The sequence below is a fragment of the Paramormyrops kingsleyae genome, chromosome 23 (genome assembly GCF_048594095.1).
Source record: "Paramormyrops kingsleyae isolate MSU_618 chromosome 23, PKINGS_0.4, whole genome shotgun sequence".
In the NCBI taxonomy this organism is placed as follows: domain Eukaryota; kingdom Metazoa; phylum Chordata; class Actinopteri; order Osteoglossiformes; family Mormyridae; genus Paramormyrops; species Paramormyrops kingsleyae.
This window is the reverse complement of record NC_132819.1, coordinates 20,433,525-20,449,575: the sequence shown is the minus strand read 5'-3', so window position 1 is coordinate 20,449,575 and position 16,051 is coordinate 20,433,525. Positions and strand designations below refer to the sequence as shown.

Below are 16,051 nucleotides of genomic sequence, written 5' to 3'. Positions count from 1 at the left end.
GTTAATTATAAGACGGCATCTGGGAAGGAAATCGCACCACAGACCATGGGCAGGATCTGCGCCCAAATACTTCACAGACCGTTAAACGGTCACCCAAAGGAAATGACTACATGCATCTTGAATGGGAGCATTTCTGTTGTTTTCAGAAATGTCTCACCCACTGTTGACACAAGGAGGAACCATTCAGTTTGCATTATAAAGCCTGTGCAGTGGTGTACCAGGATTATGCTGGGCCTGTCGTCTAGAGGCTGCTGGATCAAGACCTTCCTTTTCTAGGATGTTGTGACTCATTCTTTCTAGGGGGTTGGTGTGTGGTGTGGTGTTGATGGACTAATTTCACCACAGGGCCCTTCTGCATATACCCTTCATGACTAAGCTTGTTCTCCTGGAGAGAGGAAAAGAAAAATTCTTGATGGTGATTCATAAAGTATGCTTAGTATGTGTAGCGTAAACTATTACTATAAAGCATCCATCCATTATTTGCAACTACTTGTCCTATTTAGGGTCATGGGAGTCTGCATCCCATCGGTGCCATATATCTGCCTTCCACTCCTGACCAGCGTCGTTACCACCTGTCGAGCAGCAAGTGTGTGTTGACAATGCAAGTAAGTTGGGATACCTGTGGCCAGTACTACGAAGCGGGGTTACTGGCTTATCGGGGTAACTTGTCGGATTTAAGGTACCACAGTTTAAATGGACTTCATATTTGTTCACTTACATTTTGCCCAGACTTACCCCGATAAGCCAGTAACCCCGCTTCGTAGTACAGGCCCCTGGTGAGCAGGGAATATGAATGTATGGCTTACCGTTTACTTAATTTACTTCGATTATGGAGCAGAGATAAATGTTTTAAACCCTCTGATACTTTGCCCCTCTCTAGTGCAGATGAACTCAAAAACAGCAGCTTCTCAATGTTTGATGTCTAAAAGCTGTCAAGCTGGGGGGTGTTCCACAAAGCAAGATTTCTTGCTTAGCTGGATAACTTGCCGGATTTAAGGTGGTCTGGGCTAAATGTAAGTGAACAAAGATAAAGTCCATTTAGCCCAGACTACCTTAAATCCAACACGTTATCCGACTAAGCAAGAAATCCTGTTTTGTGGAATATCCCCCTGGCCACCAGGCTGAATCATCACATCCTGTAGGACCCCTGCCCACCCAAAGTCTTAAAACAGACAAGTTAATTCACATCTGTCCTTTGTTTATTAGAAACTGAGGTAACAATCTGTCTAAATTTAGAGCTATTGCTGTAGAATAAAACATTCTAAAATATGATGAGTTACACACATATACATGGTACAATATACAATAAATGTATTTGGACAGTCAGGAAAAGGGGCTGTTACTTCTCTACCTGCTGCTGATCTGGTTGGCTCCTGATGATGTCAGAGTCACGTGCAGGACGCAAGAGTGACATGTAAGCTGAGCACTCAGCGGAGAGGAGTTGGCAGAAGCACATGAGTCATCTTACACAACTTCACACATGGCAAAAAACTAACAGGGCATGCAGGAGAACACAAATACAGAGGTCTGCTGTCACCTACATTTACTGTCTCACAATTTTCTGGCCCTCCGGAGGGCACTGATAGATTTAACAGGCGAGATTTACAACAGCAGTCTCTCAGATACGTCAGTGGTGAAACGAGGACACAGATGCAGTACTGTGAAAAATATAAAATTAATAGGTTGTACAGGAGTGGTTCTCAAACTATTTAAACGGTTCGGAAGGTTGGAAAATATTAGGTTCTCCGCATGACTGATCGTTTAAATAAAACGATACCTCTGCTTACCAGTAGGGGGAAGTCGCGTACCACCAGTGGCAGCAGAATCAGAATCTGGTTTATTTGTTCAGGTACGTTCGCACATACAGGGAATTTCTGTCTGGTTGTCAAATGCTCATATAAATACAGCAGACATATGCACTAAGATCAGACAAGACATTTGTGAAATACAATCCAGTTGTTATATATAGTTTAATAGTTCTTATAGTTTAAGAACAAAGTCTGTAATGTTGGAAGCCAGCTAAACATTAAACAGCAACAACATGAAGTCTGGACTGGTAGATGCAGTGAAAATGACAACTGAAGACGTCTCCCTCGTAGAAACACCACAAGAGAACTGAGGTTCTGACGGGATGCTCACCAGGGTCGATGATCGCCAGCGTATGATCTCCACTGTAGTGATGAACACCAGTCTTTGCCAACATGGCATAGTACTCAATTTCTGATTTCCTGAAAAGGATGACATAACACCACCAGGTCAGCTCTCCTGCTCAGTGATATATCAAGGTGTTGCCGCTGTATGAGGTGTTACACATACCCATCAGAAAGACATGCAATCAAAATCACGATTCAATACCATATAGCAGGGTTATTCAAATCACGGTCCTCGAGGTCCGAGCACTGCTGGTTTTCCAGCCTTCCTTTACCTGTGAGCCAGGTGTGAAGCTTCTGACCAATCAGAATCAGTAATTATTAAACTAACTACCTGGGAGAACTGAAAACAAGGCCTGGATTTGGAATCGAGGTCCAGATTTTAAGTACCCTGGTATAAAGTGATAGTTTGAGGCCTAATCTCAGAAAGATGTGGGCCATGTTCCTCCATGTTAGCCATGGTTTGGTCACTTTCCCCACTTTTGCAACACAATTTGCTCGGGCTGAAACGCAGCAGCTACCTCAGTGCCAGGCAGTTGTTGGCCAGAATGACCAGCTTGGCTTTACCCTGACGGATCATCTTCAGCGTCTGTTTGTATCCCAGCACATATTTTCCGTTCTTCATCACCAGCTGGAGCCTGGAGTTGATGGACTCCAGAGACTTTTTCTGCATGACAGAGACAGTACATCACCCGGGGGTGGGGGGGGCGTGTGGGGGGAGGCTCACACCGTGCAACTGTCAGACAGGACACCAGATGACAAGAGGCCAGCGGATCTCAAACTGCACGGACACTTCAGTGACATTCTGTTCTGCAAATGTTCTGTAAACTCCCATTCTGATGCGCTGCTGAAGCTGGCTGGATAGCATGGGGTGGGGGGGGGGGTGGCTGCAGGGGCTCTCCCCGCACTTCACTCACCGTCTTCTTCGCTGGCACCATGGCTCCGGTTCAGTATTTTCTGCCCCCCCCCCCTCCAAAACACAAAACATCCACGACCATCAGAAGAACAGGAAAATAATTATGATGATGATGATGATGATGATGATGATGATGATGATGATGATTTCACGTCTTCACCACGTCCCCGTGACCCTGATCAGGTTCAGTGGTTGGATGATGGATGGATGTTTGCATCTTGTGCTAAGCACACAAGTGCTAACTATTTGTTATGTAATTCGATCCTGCAGGTGGCGCTGTTTCTAGCGCTAATGTGCCCATTTCAAGTTAAGATTAGATTTGTCATGTATAGCCGTAAAAAGTATAGTTGGCCTATTTCTAGACTGTGCACAAAAAATACAACGTATATAGCGATCTAAAAATACTTTATATGACCATATACACATGGTAAGTTTTGACAAATTAGAGATAAGTGTGTACAACTCAAAAAATGTTTTAAAATTAACCTGTACACAGCACTGTGGGACTGAAAACCGCCCAAAGGTACCACCGTTGCAAATGAATGGCTATATTTTTTATCCAGGGCGAATTTTAATAAGATATGTGGCCAAAGTCTTAGTATTCCAAAAGCCGTCATAATTATAATATGACACAGGGCAAGGACTCGTAACTTTGAGGTTGTCCAACTTAAAAAAAAACGACTTGTCCTGTCTATCATGTGAGTGCAGGGTTGCACATCTGCGACGTTTGAAACTATGATTAACATTTAAAAATGTTTGGACAGGATCCTGCACACATGGTCTGGATGGGCGAACGCTCCTCGGCAAAGGCTGGCTCCGGCACGCATGCTCCTGGACTGGTCCTCCTCAGCACCAACATCAGCATGAACATCAGCATAACCCGGACATCCTCACGGTCTCTCATTCACACCGTGCCGACGTTCCTCCGTAGCCCAGGGCGCCAGTCATGCGTAAAGACGCGTTTGGCGATATAAAGGCGTTAAGTGACTTCAAACAGTCACTCTGAACTTCATGCCACGGGAGTTATCGATATTTATGTTTTTTTATAAATACTTCGGGCTTTTAATTGTTCGTTTTGATTTTTCTTTCATATTCCCAGTCAGGATGGGATGTTCAAGCAGTACTCAGACTATAGCAAGAGAGAGGAGCAGATCAAGAGCGAAGCCGGAGACCAACGGAGCGAGTGTCGCTGGTGAGTCAAAATGCAGCTACATCCACTTTGTCAAAGCCCAGACAATACGGAATAGGATTTACAGAATCTTGTGCTTTGAGTACGACGTCTGTTTATTCCCGAAGGCATTGAGTTTAAGTTTTTACTTTTGCCAGATTAGTTGAAATCGTATTATCTACGTGTCTCCCGGGGAAACTTCAAGTCGGTGGTATTTTGAAACCGCAAACTTTCTTAGGGAAATCCAAGGAACAATTCAGATATTTAATACTTCAATTCCCGTGCCATCTAAAACCAAAGGATGCATGTATTTTATTATTAAAGAGTATTATTGTCGTATAGTCATTGTAGCTCTTCATCGATCTCTTTTATTAACGCCACTGGGACGCTTTTGGCAGCGCGGATCTCATACTGTGAAATTACCATACAGCATATGTTTACTCTGTGTTTGTCTCAACTTGATTTATCGATCTTAAAACTTTACATTTGAAACTACACTTTGCCAATTAAGCAAACCCCTTTAAAGTAATTTTAACTACCCGTGAAATTTAAATTGAGGAATGCCATTTATTTCTTAAATGCTAGTGGATAATAAATGTTATATATTATTAAAGGCAGAACGTGTGCGGCCTGATGCTTGCTTGTAAAAGACACACTCGCATTGTTTACCTGGCCCGTTTTGCGGGTCTTTCTTAGTTCTCAGACGATTTGTTTGTGTGACTGTACACAGGATTATGTGACATCTTTAATTTCAGGGAGAACCGAAGGTGGCCGCTTTGCTTCGGTCGCGTGCCCTTGCTACTTTCGGTGTACCGTTGCTAAACGACGGGGTTCAAGCTTTCATGATGTGCTTGTCACTAAACGTCCGCGTTTAAACCACACTTGACACGTAGACCCATGTTCTTTATTTAAGCTGCAGTGCGCTGCCTCTGGTTTACTTTTTAACACTGGTTGTCTGACAGTCTAGGTGATGTCTGGAAACATTAACGTGTACAGACTTGTCAGACGTTAATAAGTAACAGGTGTTTTTCTAGTGGCCTATAAAGTTATTCAGAGGATGAAGTGTCTCCCGTTTCCTTTCCTCTTCTATGTTATTGATAATTCGTCTTATCGGTCTTTTACATTCCTGACTCTGATAGGTCAGTTCATCTGTTTTGGTCACGTGGTACCTTGCTTATCTGATAGGATGATATTTTGTGGGCTACTTCATTTAGCACAGTGCCTGTAACTGGGCCCGCTGCCTTTCCTATGCGGTTCTTTCAGACTATTCACCAAACCGGTACCTTTCCCAGGTGGCTCTTTTATACAGTTACGCCAAACTAAACTGATGCTCAGTTGAGTGGGGCTCACTAGAGATTTATGAAAAGGGCGGCTAAGCCATTACTAGGGGGACTGATTTTAGTGAAACTGAATGAGAACACAGTAACACAACCCTAGGAATGCTCCTGCTGGTGCTATTATTGCTCAGTAGAAGTTCCAGCACCATTGTTTGGTCTCATAAGCCTCAGTACTGCTCCAGGATTTGTGCACAGAGGGGATGTTATTAAGCACACATGGCCGAGTCCAGCTTACAGTTAGACTCCTCCTGAGTTCCTCTATTATTGCCACCTAAAACATGTGGCACTCAAATGAGACAACATATGGTATTGGACTGAACTTAGACACTTCCCTGTCTCAGGACGATTTGCTGTATAGTTTTGTGGTGTATCTGTCACCCTCTCATTTGACAGATGCCCGCAGCGAAAATAGGAGCATCACTGAAGATACTGAGACCATCCCCGACCCGGGCCATCTGCACGCTGACGAGGCTCCTGCGCAAGGCCGCGATCAGGCTGCCGGCACAGAGGAGGAGACGGTGGCTGTTAAAGATCCTAATCAACAGGGATGCAGTGAACCACATTCCCTGGAGGAGGAAGCCTTAGATGAGGCCCTAGATGGGGGTAGGGTGAGCTCAGCCTGCAGCGCTGCCCCAGCTGAGTCACCGGAAGACCGGGGTATACCCATCATGCCGGTCCCCTCTTCCTGTCCCATTCATTCTCTCATGCACATATCCCACCATCCTATTCGAAGTAAATCTCATTCGAGAGATAAGCAGAACCTAAAGCTGAAATTTAACAGCAATAACATAGAACTGAGTAACATCTGAATCTGACACGATGCTCTTTCATTAGTAAGATTTGAGGCACTGCCATAGTTAATAGGAAGAGCTCATAATCAAACTCTATTACCACACTGATACTTAAAGTTATCTGAAAACATCTATACTGGATTTAGTATTAATTTAATACAACCCCTGCTATGACCCGTAAATGGGCCCAGTGATCCCCACTGTGTAAGGTATTGTACTGTATCTACCATGTAACCAGAAGCTGGGTGAGGTATCATTGGTGACTGATCCCTGCTTCATCTGTACACTCCCACTAGCTTGTTTTACCAAGAGGTATTCAGTGAGCAACATGCATTCAGGGGCTGAGGATGCATGACTGTGGGCCGCAACTCAGTGCTGAGTATAGCTGAGTATAGCTGAGTATAGCATAGCTGAGCATATGGCAGGAGTCGTTACCTAAATCTGAGGTGGGCAACTTCTGCCAGACGCTGAATGGCTCTTTCCTCCATTATGAGGACGCAGCCTCTGAGCGTCTCTGCAGCCTTTGTCCATCTTTCTGTGCATCCCTGCATTTTATTCAAATTTCTAGTGCCTGAGAGAACTGTGCTTGTCTGGAAAAAGAGGTCAGAACATTTAATATATCCCAGCACCTGGATGTTTCCTAAATGGTGCTTTAAGAGTCTGATTGGCATAAAATAACAACTTACAATGAAGCAGGTTCTATTACATCAGTTTAATTTGTTCAAAGTACCACTTATCGAAACCTCCTAATAGTAAAAGGATCTGCACAACAGAGTTGACATTTCCCTGCATGCACTGCTTCTGTTTGTGCTGCGTCATTAATACCTTCAGTGTCTGGGTGGCCAGATCATCCATGTCAGGGAGATTCTCTCCACGAAGCAGGATTCTTGCTTCCCCCAGGCACCAAAGTTTTGAGATGAAATATAAGAACTGAAAGATACTGTTTAGGACTAATGCAGCCTCACCCTAATCGAAACGCTAACTAACCAGCACTTGCTGTTTCCATGTGGTCTCTTCCTCCTCTCCGAATCAGAGGGGGCGGCTGAGTCGGTCCCAAATGAGCACAGCGATGCCACGGCCCCCAGCCACGAGGAAGCCCAGGGTGAGCAGTGCCTAAGCTTTAAAACCCACTTACCCGTTAACAGGTAAATATGGCTGCTAAAAACAGCAAACATAAATACGACTTTCAGCTGGTTAGTTCCGCTTTTTACTTTTTCAGCTCCCAGTGAAAATGAGTGAATCCGTCTATTCCTGTTCATGAAAATGGAGAAGTTTCCACAAACCCAAGCGAGAGGATGCAGGACAGATGCATGCTCTGGACTCATTTCCACTTTCCTGTTGCCAAGAATTAAGCAGCTAAGCGGTGGGAGCTTGGACTCTCGGACACGGTGCCTTTTGTGTAAATACTCCCTTTGTACATAGTGTAATAACACTGTAAAAACAGGTGACTTCAGAATGCTTTCAATGCTTAAAGCTGAGGCAGTAAATCAATGTGTGTATTATTCTGCTGTGATGCAGCAAGGTTTCTATGAACAGAGATTTAAAGAGCAGGAGGGTATTCCATGAAGGAGGATTTCTTGCTTAGCCAGATAACTTCTTAAATCTAAGGTAGTCTGGGTGAAATGGACTTTATTTTCGTTCCCTTGCATTTAGCCCAGACTACCTTAAATCCGACAAGTTATCCGGCTAAGCAAGAAATCTTGCTTCGTGGAACAGCCCTCAGATCTGTTATGTTAATGTTGTTGTATAAATAATCTATAACACTGTTTCCCAATCCAGTCCTCAGGGACTCACAGTCAGTCCACATTTTTGCTCCCTCCCAGCTCCTGGAGCAAAAATATGGACTGTCTGTGTGTCCCTAAGGACCAGATTGGGAAACACTGATCTATAACAGTCTGAAGATGCTCTTATTTTGAGCCCATGTACAATATTATATAAGTAATGTCGATCAATGCAATAAACACAGTTCAGGTGAGAAGTAATGAGTACATGTTGACACGCTGGTAGCTGCTTCAGGCTTCTGAATGAAGTTCATGTCAATGGCTAGATACAAGCGGGCTGCCGCCTGAGAAGTTGCATCACAATACCGCATTACATCAGTGTGGTCATGAGCCTGAACACGAAGAATGAGCAGAAACAAGTTTGTGATAAGCAGTTTATCAGCCTGTCCACCTCAGATCCTTACATTTCACTCAGAATGGGATCCTTTGGCACATGGGCCTCGCATTCAGAGACCAGTGTGTCACGGAACATCAGTGATGGGCCCCAAAACTGCAACGGCTTCAACCTCCACAAGTCCCCCCTTAGCAGAGAGAGAGAGATGTGACGTGATGTGATGTTGGAATGAATTCATAGCCCATCTCTGCAGGAAATGCGACAGTTTGAGAGGCGCTTACTCTGGGTAGGCCAGCGACCTGGTAGGCTGCTCTAGCCGGGAAGTTGCTGGTAAAAACTGAGAGGGGGGGGACACAACAGTTTTTTACTGGGTCCAGTTATACAGATGCACAAAGTCTTATAGTGCTAATTCATGTGTCAGACTGCTTGCATGCTGTGTGGCTGTGTGTGTGTGTAAGGCCATGGAAAGTTCCCTGTGAGGGGAGGTGGGGCCTGCAGACATTGTCTAGGGGAGCTCGGGTTGCACTGGGCTTCGCAGTGTCCCGTTTCCCTCGGCTACCAGGATACGGTTGCGTATTCAGTTATGTTTGGCAGGGGCCGGGGGGGGGGCTGTCTGCCCAAACAAATGTGCATAGAAGTGTAGTTCATTTTAGACCAGACATCTCATGAATCTCCATAAAAATAAAGGATATAAAGGATTGTGTGTTTCTAGATGAACACCATTGACATGATTATTGTTTAAAAATAAAATGAAGATTCATTCGTTCTACTTGTGCAGTGTAAACTTGCAAGAAACCTTGACTATCATGGCACAGCATTGGATAATGTACCTCATGCCTCAGCCATTTCTGAGTTTTGTCACATTCAGACTGGTACAGCTGTGAGTAGATCAATTATTAGTATGTTTTATGTCGGGCGATCATGAACTATTTAAGTTTATACGTTACTCTTTTTCTTCATCTATATTTGTTCTCGGGGAAACGGTGCCACCCTCTGGACACTTACGGAAGTACAGGATAATTGCATAACAGTGGATTGTAAGTTGAACTGCAGTTGTTCATCAATCAATGACTTCCCAAATAGGCACTTTACTTACATTGTTTATAAACATCGTTCACAAGGTTGAAATCGGTTATGTCAGCCAAGAGCACCGTGGTTTTGACAACTAGAAAAGGAAAACACTTTTGAAAAAAAGACATGCAAAACTGGTTGAACATAATTTCATATTATGTAAACATAATCCATCCATCTTCATAACTGCTTATCCAGTAAGGCCCGAAGCCTATCTTACAAAGCGGGTGACAACCTGTATGTGATGAACTACAGACTGTTCAGGGCCACCAGTTCACCCAGTCCTTCATATACATGCACACAGACAGGTGTGGGGGAGTGAACCCGCAGCCTGGGAGGTCTAAGGCTATAGTGTTACCACTGAGCCAACACCACCCCCTTGTTTATATACTAAATATATAGTTATACCACAGTAAAATCTTCTATAGCCTAATTCAGGGGTGGTCAACCTTATTCAGGAAAGACTGCTGTGTATGGAGGCTTCCACTGCAACTCCCTAACTAGATTACTAATTAGAGGACTGATTGGCTGAAGTGTTCTCATACCTGGCTGCATACACACCGGCCCTTTGTGGGTAAGATTGGCCACCACTGAATTGGGCTATAGAAGATTTTACTGTGGTGTAAACTATATAGCAAGTATAGTGGGTAACTGAGATACAGACATTTCGGCCGTCTGCGGAATGTGAGTGTAGTGTCTCACCATTGTTGTATCTGCAACCCGCTGCTTTCAGAATCTCCCCCATGTTAGTCAGAGCCTGTGGGGGGAGAATGATGTCAGAGAGGGAGGGAGAGAAAGATCACAACATATGGCTAAGAGTGGGCAAAGGTGGGGGTGCAAGACAAACTAAAGGGTGTCATTTAAAGAGTCGAACAAAGGGAAGAGCAAAACAATATTGGTCCTGTTTATTTCTGCCTCTTTTTCTGACCTGCTCCGAAAAACAACGCAGAAACCTCACCTGCTTGGCCTGGGCCTGCACCCCTCCAGTCACCAGCTGTCCCGACGTGGGGTCCAATCCGAGCTGCCCTGAGACATATACAGTCCGGCCCACCACAACTGCCTGGCTGCACACAAGGCAAATAACCTGAGCAGCCAGAAGCAGGACCCATCGTCTAAGACAATGTTGGTCTTCCCTTTGCCCAATTTTATGGACACAGGGCCACTGTAAAGTCCCCCCCCCCCCAAATCTGCCAGGGTATCCATGCCCATACTACACTCCTAAACATTGGCCTAGCGCCATGAGGCAGAACAGAACAGCCCTTGGTTTTTAAATGTACCTTTACTGCTGCCATCTCTTGTTCTGAACTTGAAATTGCAGGATGATGTAATTTCTCAACGAGTTTTACCCAAAAGTTACAATAGAATTAATTGCAAATACTTCGTATCTTTTCCTCTTTCAGTAACCGGGTTCCGTTTCAGCCACCAGGTCCTTAAGCGAAATGGTCGCTAAGTGACACTGACTGTTCTTACGACTTAAATTCAGCATTCCATACTCAATTTATTTTATACTTGATAAAGTGGACATTTTAATATTTTCTTTTAAAAATGTCTTTAATTCTAATATTTTTTACCATAAAAATGCACTGTAATGATTTATTACCTTATATGTCTTTGCATGTCATAATGACAGTTAAAACGTAAACTTTAAGCTTTGGTTTGCACGATATTTTTCCTTTTTCCTTCTCATAGATTGCAAGGTAGCATTAAAACGCATTTCTCGATCGAACTACCTTTACAAAACGTTCTAGGCCTATTTTTGGATCCATATTCTCCAATTCTGATCGATTTCATTAATAATGGAGAAAACAGTAGTTATATATAGTCTTTTAACACTGAATTTTTTTTTAGCTCAACTTTTATATTTTCTTCTTTCTCCCACAACTTTTCGCGCTTCTTCCAGTTTGATAAAATCTTCATTCGTATAAGCTCTCCATCGGTGTAGGCTATGAATTTTTTTACATCTTCAGCGCCAATCTCTAAATCAAGGGATTTTGTGAGAATCAATTTTATCTTATTTCATCCAACTGTTCGTTTTGGTCAAATCCTTCAAAGTCACTTACAAGAACAGCGGAACACTTTAAACCCCTTTCCCAAATCCCTCGCATGAAGTCATGCTGCTCCAATGTTTTTGATACAACGGAGGATACTGCAGCCTTTCCAAAACCGGCGCAATGTTACCGTATTATCCTCCTTTGTGGCTATAGCTTTGGCAAACGTTGCATTTAAATAGTTCGCCTTGAATGGTGAGATAGCTCCCTGGTCCATAGACTGTAGGAAAGGGGTGGTGTTTCTGGTAGATAAACAACCTTTACATTTGGGTGGATACCGTCGAGATCCACAGGATGTTCAGGTGCATTGCCGATCGGAGCAGCATAATTTTTAAAACAAATTCCCTTTTGCAAACAATATTCCTTTACTTGGGGCATGCAACAATTCAAAACCAATCATCCAAGAGACTTGCATCGTCCAAGCCTTCCGACTGTATCGGTGATACACGGGCAGTGTGTTTGCTTATGATTTGAATGTACAGGGGTTTATCTGATTTGTAGATCAGAAATAGCTTCAGCTTGAATCCAGCGACATTTTCGCTCAATAGTAATGTCACTCTATCCTCAAATAGGCCTACTTGAAATCCAGACATTTATTGTTTTCTTTAGAATTATTAAAAAAGAGTACCAGTTTGTACTTTTGCTTGTCATTGAGGCACTGTTATTGCACTGGAGATTTTGCACTGTAAAAATCTGATTATGAAATTAAATAACTATGAAGTCTTGTTAATGATGAAAATTAGGCCTACTGACACTTTGCATTTCATCTGAACATTGATCAATATAACCCCCCCCCCTCTTTCTGAGAACCTGCCAGCGATCCCTCAGTTTAAAGTACAAGTCAAAACTCCGCAGGCTAACTAGTTTCATAACAGTTCAAAACACTCATAACTACCGTAAAATGGAAAGGAAATACTTCAAGAAGTTAGGGTGGTATCTCTCTAAATAAGGGCAAACAGAAAAGCAGCTTTATTTATCTATTTATTTGCTATCGCGACATACTTGATCAAACTTTACGAAGCAATTACATTTTAAAGAAAAAAAATCAAAACGAGTTATAAATGCTTGATGATGCCCTTATACCCACCTGTAGATGCCCTGCCTCACCGGCGCTTTGTCAGTGTAGGGAATCGACCGCTTAATTGACGCCATCGTGTTCAAACTACACGGCTTCAAAGCGGACGGATGAATGGGGTTTAACCCAGTTTAATTTTTTAAGATGTCATGTTAGCGACGACACGCCTCTCGTCAAACGACCGTATATGGAAAGTATCCACAGCCTATTGCTTCACTATATACTGGCCAGTCTGCACGCTAATCTGTTTGTATATAACAAAGAATAACATATACAGATTATGGTTTAAAATCATTACCATTTCCTTCAATTTCTCTCGCTTATTGCGTAAATATAGTATCTTTCCAGCCAAATGGATCCCATACACTAATGCTTTTAAATCGTTTTCAGATGTTTCCATCGTGTGTGGACGCCGTTTAAGAATTGGCCATGGATATAATGCTTATTTTGTACACAAAACTATAAAATCTATCGGCATTCAAAAACGGAACTGAGATCATAACCATAATAGCAGTCAAAATCCCTTATAAACTGAATTGCCTCCATTTTACTCTATAAAATGGCAAACGTCAGAAGTAACTGGTTAGAGGATAGACGACAGATAATGACCAATGTGGGATGCATGTGGTCACATTCTGCAGCCCAAGGACAGAGTGTTTTCAATGACAGAAGAAAATGAAGGTTTTGAGGTTGCAGCAAGGTTGGATTTCCTGTTAAAGATCAAAATTAAAAACAGAACCACAACACAATAAGCAATGCCCATAAAAATAATCAGTTATTAAAGTTAATGCAGATAATCAGTCCATCACCAAAATGGGGACAAAACCACAGACAGACCAACACAGAGCGCTACACACAAGAGCCAGTATTTCCAAGTTCAAAGTACTTACAATTCCTAGGAAGAAAACAGGAGCTCTGAGCAAAGAGCAGAAATATAGTGTTTAATGATTAAACCAGACTCACAGCTGGCTGCTCATAAAAGCCCACCCAATTCATGGTGCTGTCCTCCTCTTCCTCCTCGTGGTTCCCTCTCTGCTCAACAGCACTATGCATACTGTGTCCGAGCACAGTCCCGGGCTGGTACCTGTGTGACCTGAGGCTGTCAACACCATGGAGTGTGTCTTTAACTCATTTGAGTTGAAGTTACACAAATCCCCTTACATGGTTGCCTTTGGCTTCATTTACCCCCCCAAAAAATAATAAATTAATAAATTGTGCCCCTCCCCCCATCAAACTCCCTCCTAAGGCATTGTCTATTTTGCTGAGTTCAGGAATTTCCATTCAAGTGTCTTTAAAATAAATATAAGCTATACCCTTATATCAGGTATTTAAATATGGACTGTACTCCTAAACCACGTCTTTAAATATGCCCTATACCCCTACAACAGGGGTGGGCATTCTTATCCGCAAAGGGCCGGTGTGTATGCGGGTTTTCGCTGCAACTCCCTAATTATATTACTAATTAGAGGACTGATTGGCTGAGGAGTCCTCACACCTGGGTTTGAACAGCTGACCTACAGGTTATCCCAAAAACCTGCATACATACCGGCCCTTTGAGGATAAGATTGCCCACCCCTGCCCTACAGTATAGACAACAGTAACTACTTGTTGTTGTAATAGCGTTCCGACGTCTATGTACTAAATACCTAAATCAACCACACGTGTAACTGAGAAATACTGTAACTTTTCTGGCCAATCGCGATAGACCTTTAAAAACCAATCAAAAGACGTTTTATTACGACGCGGACCGTGATAACACGCATGCGCGGGGGCGTACAGAAAACGCATGAGCAACTGTGATAGCTAGAAGTGGTAAGTTTGTTATTTTAGCGGGTATGAGCTTTTAGCTGAAATATGCATTTTAAGATATTTAACGGCAGATGAAAGCGGCGATTTTGAAACGTAAAGGGATAGTTTGCTGGCGCAGTGTATTTTTCTCAAAGGACCATCGGTGTGTTACTGTTACTGAGTTGTTAGGGAATTTAAGACAGCAGACATTTGAACCACAACCATCGGTCCTTTCTAACGCTGATCTGATGCTCTTTTTACAGCACACATGGACTCTCAGAAAGATCTCCAGCCGCCCAAACAGCAGCCTATGATTTACATCTGTGGAGGTAATTTTTCCGCGATGATCTGCTCCGGTTAACTGTTATTAATAACGCTGTCTGTGACTTTCGTTAGCTTAAACCGTACTGCTTATGGGCCAAGCATTTCGCTATAAAACTCGGTATGTGCCGAGTAACAGGCTTCCCTTAAATGAATGACGCTTTTGCAGAGTGCCACACAGAAAATGAGATCAAGGCCCGGGATCCCATCAGGTGTAGAGAGTGTGGCTACAGGATCATGTACAAGAAGAGGACGAAACGCCGTATCCTTTCATGCAGCAAGGGCCACGATTACAATGCAGAAATGTGCTGATGGTTTGGTGTAAATGTGACACATTCGGTGTTTAAAAAATGCCTAATGACTACATCTGTGCTGCTGCATTTAATCGGTTAAAATATGAAGATCTGAATGTTGAAATTTGCATTCAAATCTGCTCATGTTTTCCTTAACTTCCTTTTCCAGTGGTTGTGTTTGATGCTCGATGAACTCAAGTTCTTCTCTTCCTGGTTTCACATCAGTTGTATGTTGTTCTGTCATGTAAATAACTTGGAAAGTGAAGAAAGGGCGTTTTACATGTGATGCTGTACATGTAGAGGCTTAAAGACTGGACTCTGGCAGCCACCGATGTTCTGCTCCTGACTGCGGGCTGAGCCGACAAGACGGACTGCAGAACACACTGGGAGGCCAGGAAGCGGTTCTGCAGCAGTTTATTCTGAATGCTTGTTTGCAATAAATGTTTTGATTTCATACGTTGTGGTACTTACAACAGCTTTACCACTCTATATTCAACTGTGCTGGACTACACTGGCAATTTATATGGGAAGCATCTTATTCAGCATAAGCAATTCAAATTTGAGTTTGTTGTGTTACTGGCATTTTTGATAACTGCCTTTACCTTGGCCTTCAGCAGATTCTGTAAAAGTCCATATGACGCAATACGAATGAGCAGGATATTTGACGGATGTAAGCTGAACAGTGATTTTTATTTTTTATTTTTTTTTATTAGGACCCACGAAAAACTAAGAATCCCATCCTTAAAGGGACAATTCACCCCAAAATGGAAAAAAAGATCTGTTTCAGAGCGGCGTTAGTGCTGTCTATTCATTTAGGTTGTTCTGCTGGGAGTCGCCTAGTTTTGTAGATAGTGGCCTTAGGAATGTCGGGCTTCTCACGGATATAATGAGACTGAATGGCATTCTTTGTGTGGTAATTACAGCGCCAGAAAAATACATTTGAGAAATTCAACAGTGATGTTTCTTACCAAACATCAT

General features: G+C 43.0%; 3 protein-coding genes and 1 long non-coding RNA gene across 7 annotated transcripts; 2 read left to right on the top strand and 2 right to left on the bottom strand.

Moving 5' to 3' along the window:
* Positions 1 to 1,339: 1,339 nt before the first annotated feature.
* LOC140581924 (large ribosomal subunit protein eL30-like) lies at positions 1,340 to 3,088 on the bottom strand. Its single transcript, XM_072705800.1, has 4 exons — positions 3,068 to 3,088; positions 2,672 to 2,817; positions 2,140 to 2,228; positions 1,340 to 1,392 (listed from the first exon to the last, which is right to left on the bottom strand). Exons 1-4 carry the CDS (start codon positions 3,086 to 3,088, stop codon positions 1,340 to 1,342), a joined length of 309 nt encoding a protein of 102 aa, XP_072561901.1.
* Positions 3,089 to 3,967: 879 nt separating this feature from the next.
* LOC140581929 (uncharacterized) lies at positions 3,968 to 8,344 on the top strand. Of its 2 annotated transcripts, none has more exons than XR_011984976.1 (4): positions 3,968 to 4,258; positions 5,965 to 6,228; positions 7,396 to 7,464; positions 7,582 to 8,344. It is a non-coding gene; the product is annotated as an uncharacterized lncRNA (long non-coding RNA). The 2 variants fall into 2 exon arrangements; XR_011984977.1 differs by having other exon boundaries at positions 7,396 to 7,507.
* Positions 8,345 to 8,503: 159 nt separating this feature from the next.
* Positions 8,504 to 14,141, bottom strand: LOC111848249 (2-iminobutanoate/2-iminopropanoate deaminase-like). 2 transcript variants are annotated; one of them, XM_023820088.2, is made up of 6 exons: positions 12,684 to 13,160; positions 10,507 to 10,612; positions 10,251 to 10,305; positions 9,574 to 9,642; positions 8,759 to 8,814; positions 8,504 to 8,664 (listed from the first exon to the last, which is right to left on the bottom strand). In XM_023820088.2, the coding sequence occupies exons 1-6, from the start codon at positions 12,746 to 12,748 to the stop codon at positions 8,605 to 8,607; spliced, it is 411 nt and encodes a 136-aa protein (XP_023675856.1). In that variant the 5' UTR covers positions 12,749 to 13,160; the 3' UTR covers positions 8,504 to 8,604. The 2 variants fall into 2 exon arrangements, with proteins under 2 accessions (XP_023675856.1, XP_072561915.1); XM_072705814.1 differs by lacking the exons at positions 10,507 to 10,612; positions 12,684 to 13,160 and adding an exon at positions 13,635 to 14,141.
* A 235-nt stretch (positions 14,142 to 14,376) lies between these two features.
* polr2k (RNA polymerase II, I and III subunit K) lies at positions 14,377 to 15,527 on the top strand. 2 transcript variants are annotated; one of them, XM_023820161.2, is made up of 4 exons: positions 14,377 to 14,483; positions 14,723 to 14,788; positions 14,950 to 15,042; positions 15,243 to 15,527. In XM_023820161.2, exons 2-4 carry the CDS (start codon positions 14,728 to 14,730, stop codon positions 15,263 to 15,265), a joined length of 177 nt encoding a protein of 58 aa, XP_023675929.1. In that variant the 5' UTR covers positions 14,377 to 14,483; positions 14,723 to 14,727; the 3' UTR covers positions 15,266 to 15,527. The 2 variants fall into 2 exon arrangements, with proteins under 2 accessions (XP_023675929.1, XP_023675931.1); XM_023820163.2 differs by having other exon boundaries at positions 14,483 to 14,622.
* Positions 15,528 to 16,051: the final 524 nt, after the last annotated feature.

Bases quoted from the DNA above. Each gene is read 5' to 3' on its own strand.
- LOC140581924 (XM_072705800.1), bottom strand. From the start codon at position 3,088: ATGGTGCCAGCGAAGAAGACG. The intron at 2,229-2,671 runs GTAGCTGCTGCG...CATCCTTTTCAG, and splicing joins AACAACTGCCTGGCACTGAG to GAAATCAGAAATTGAGTACT. The intron at 1,393-2,139 runs GTGAGCATCCCG...TGCGTCCTGCAC, and splicing joins GCTGGCGATCATCGACCCTG to GTGACTCTGACATCATCAGG.
- LOC111848249 (XM_023820088.2), bottom strand. From the start codon at position 12,748: ATGGCGTCAATTAAGCGGTCGATTCCCTACACTGACAAAGCGCCGGTG. The intron at 9,643-10,250 runs GTGAGACACTAC...TTCCTTTTCTAG, and splicing joins GGGTTGCAGATACAACAATG to TTGTCAAAACCACGGTGCTC. The intron at 8,665-8,758 runs GTAAGCGCCTCT...CTCTCTGCTAAG, and splicing joins AGGTCGCTGGCCTACCCAGA to GGGGGACTTGTGGAGGTTGA.
- polr2k (XM_023820161.2), top strand. From the start codon at position 14,728: ATGGACTCTCAGAAAGATCTCCAGCCGCCCAAACAGCAGCCTATGATT. The intron at 14,789-14,949 runs GTAATTTTTCCG...ACGCTTTTGCAG, and splicing joins TATGATTTACATCTGTGGAG to AGTGCCACACAGAAAATGAG. The intron at 15,043-15,242 runs GTATCCTTTCAT...TTCCTTTTCCAG, and splicing joins CAAGAAGAGGACGAAACGCC to TGGTTGTGTTTGATGCTCGA.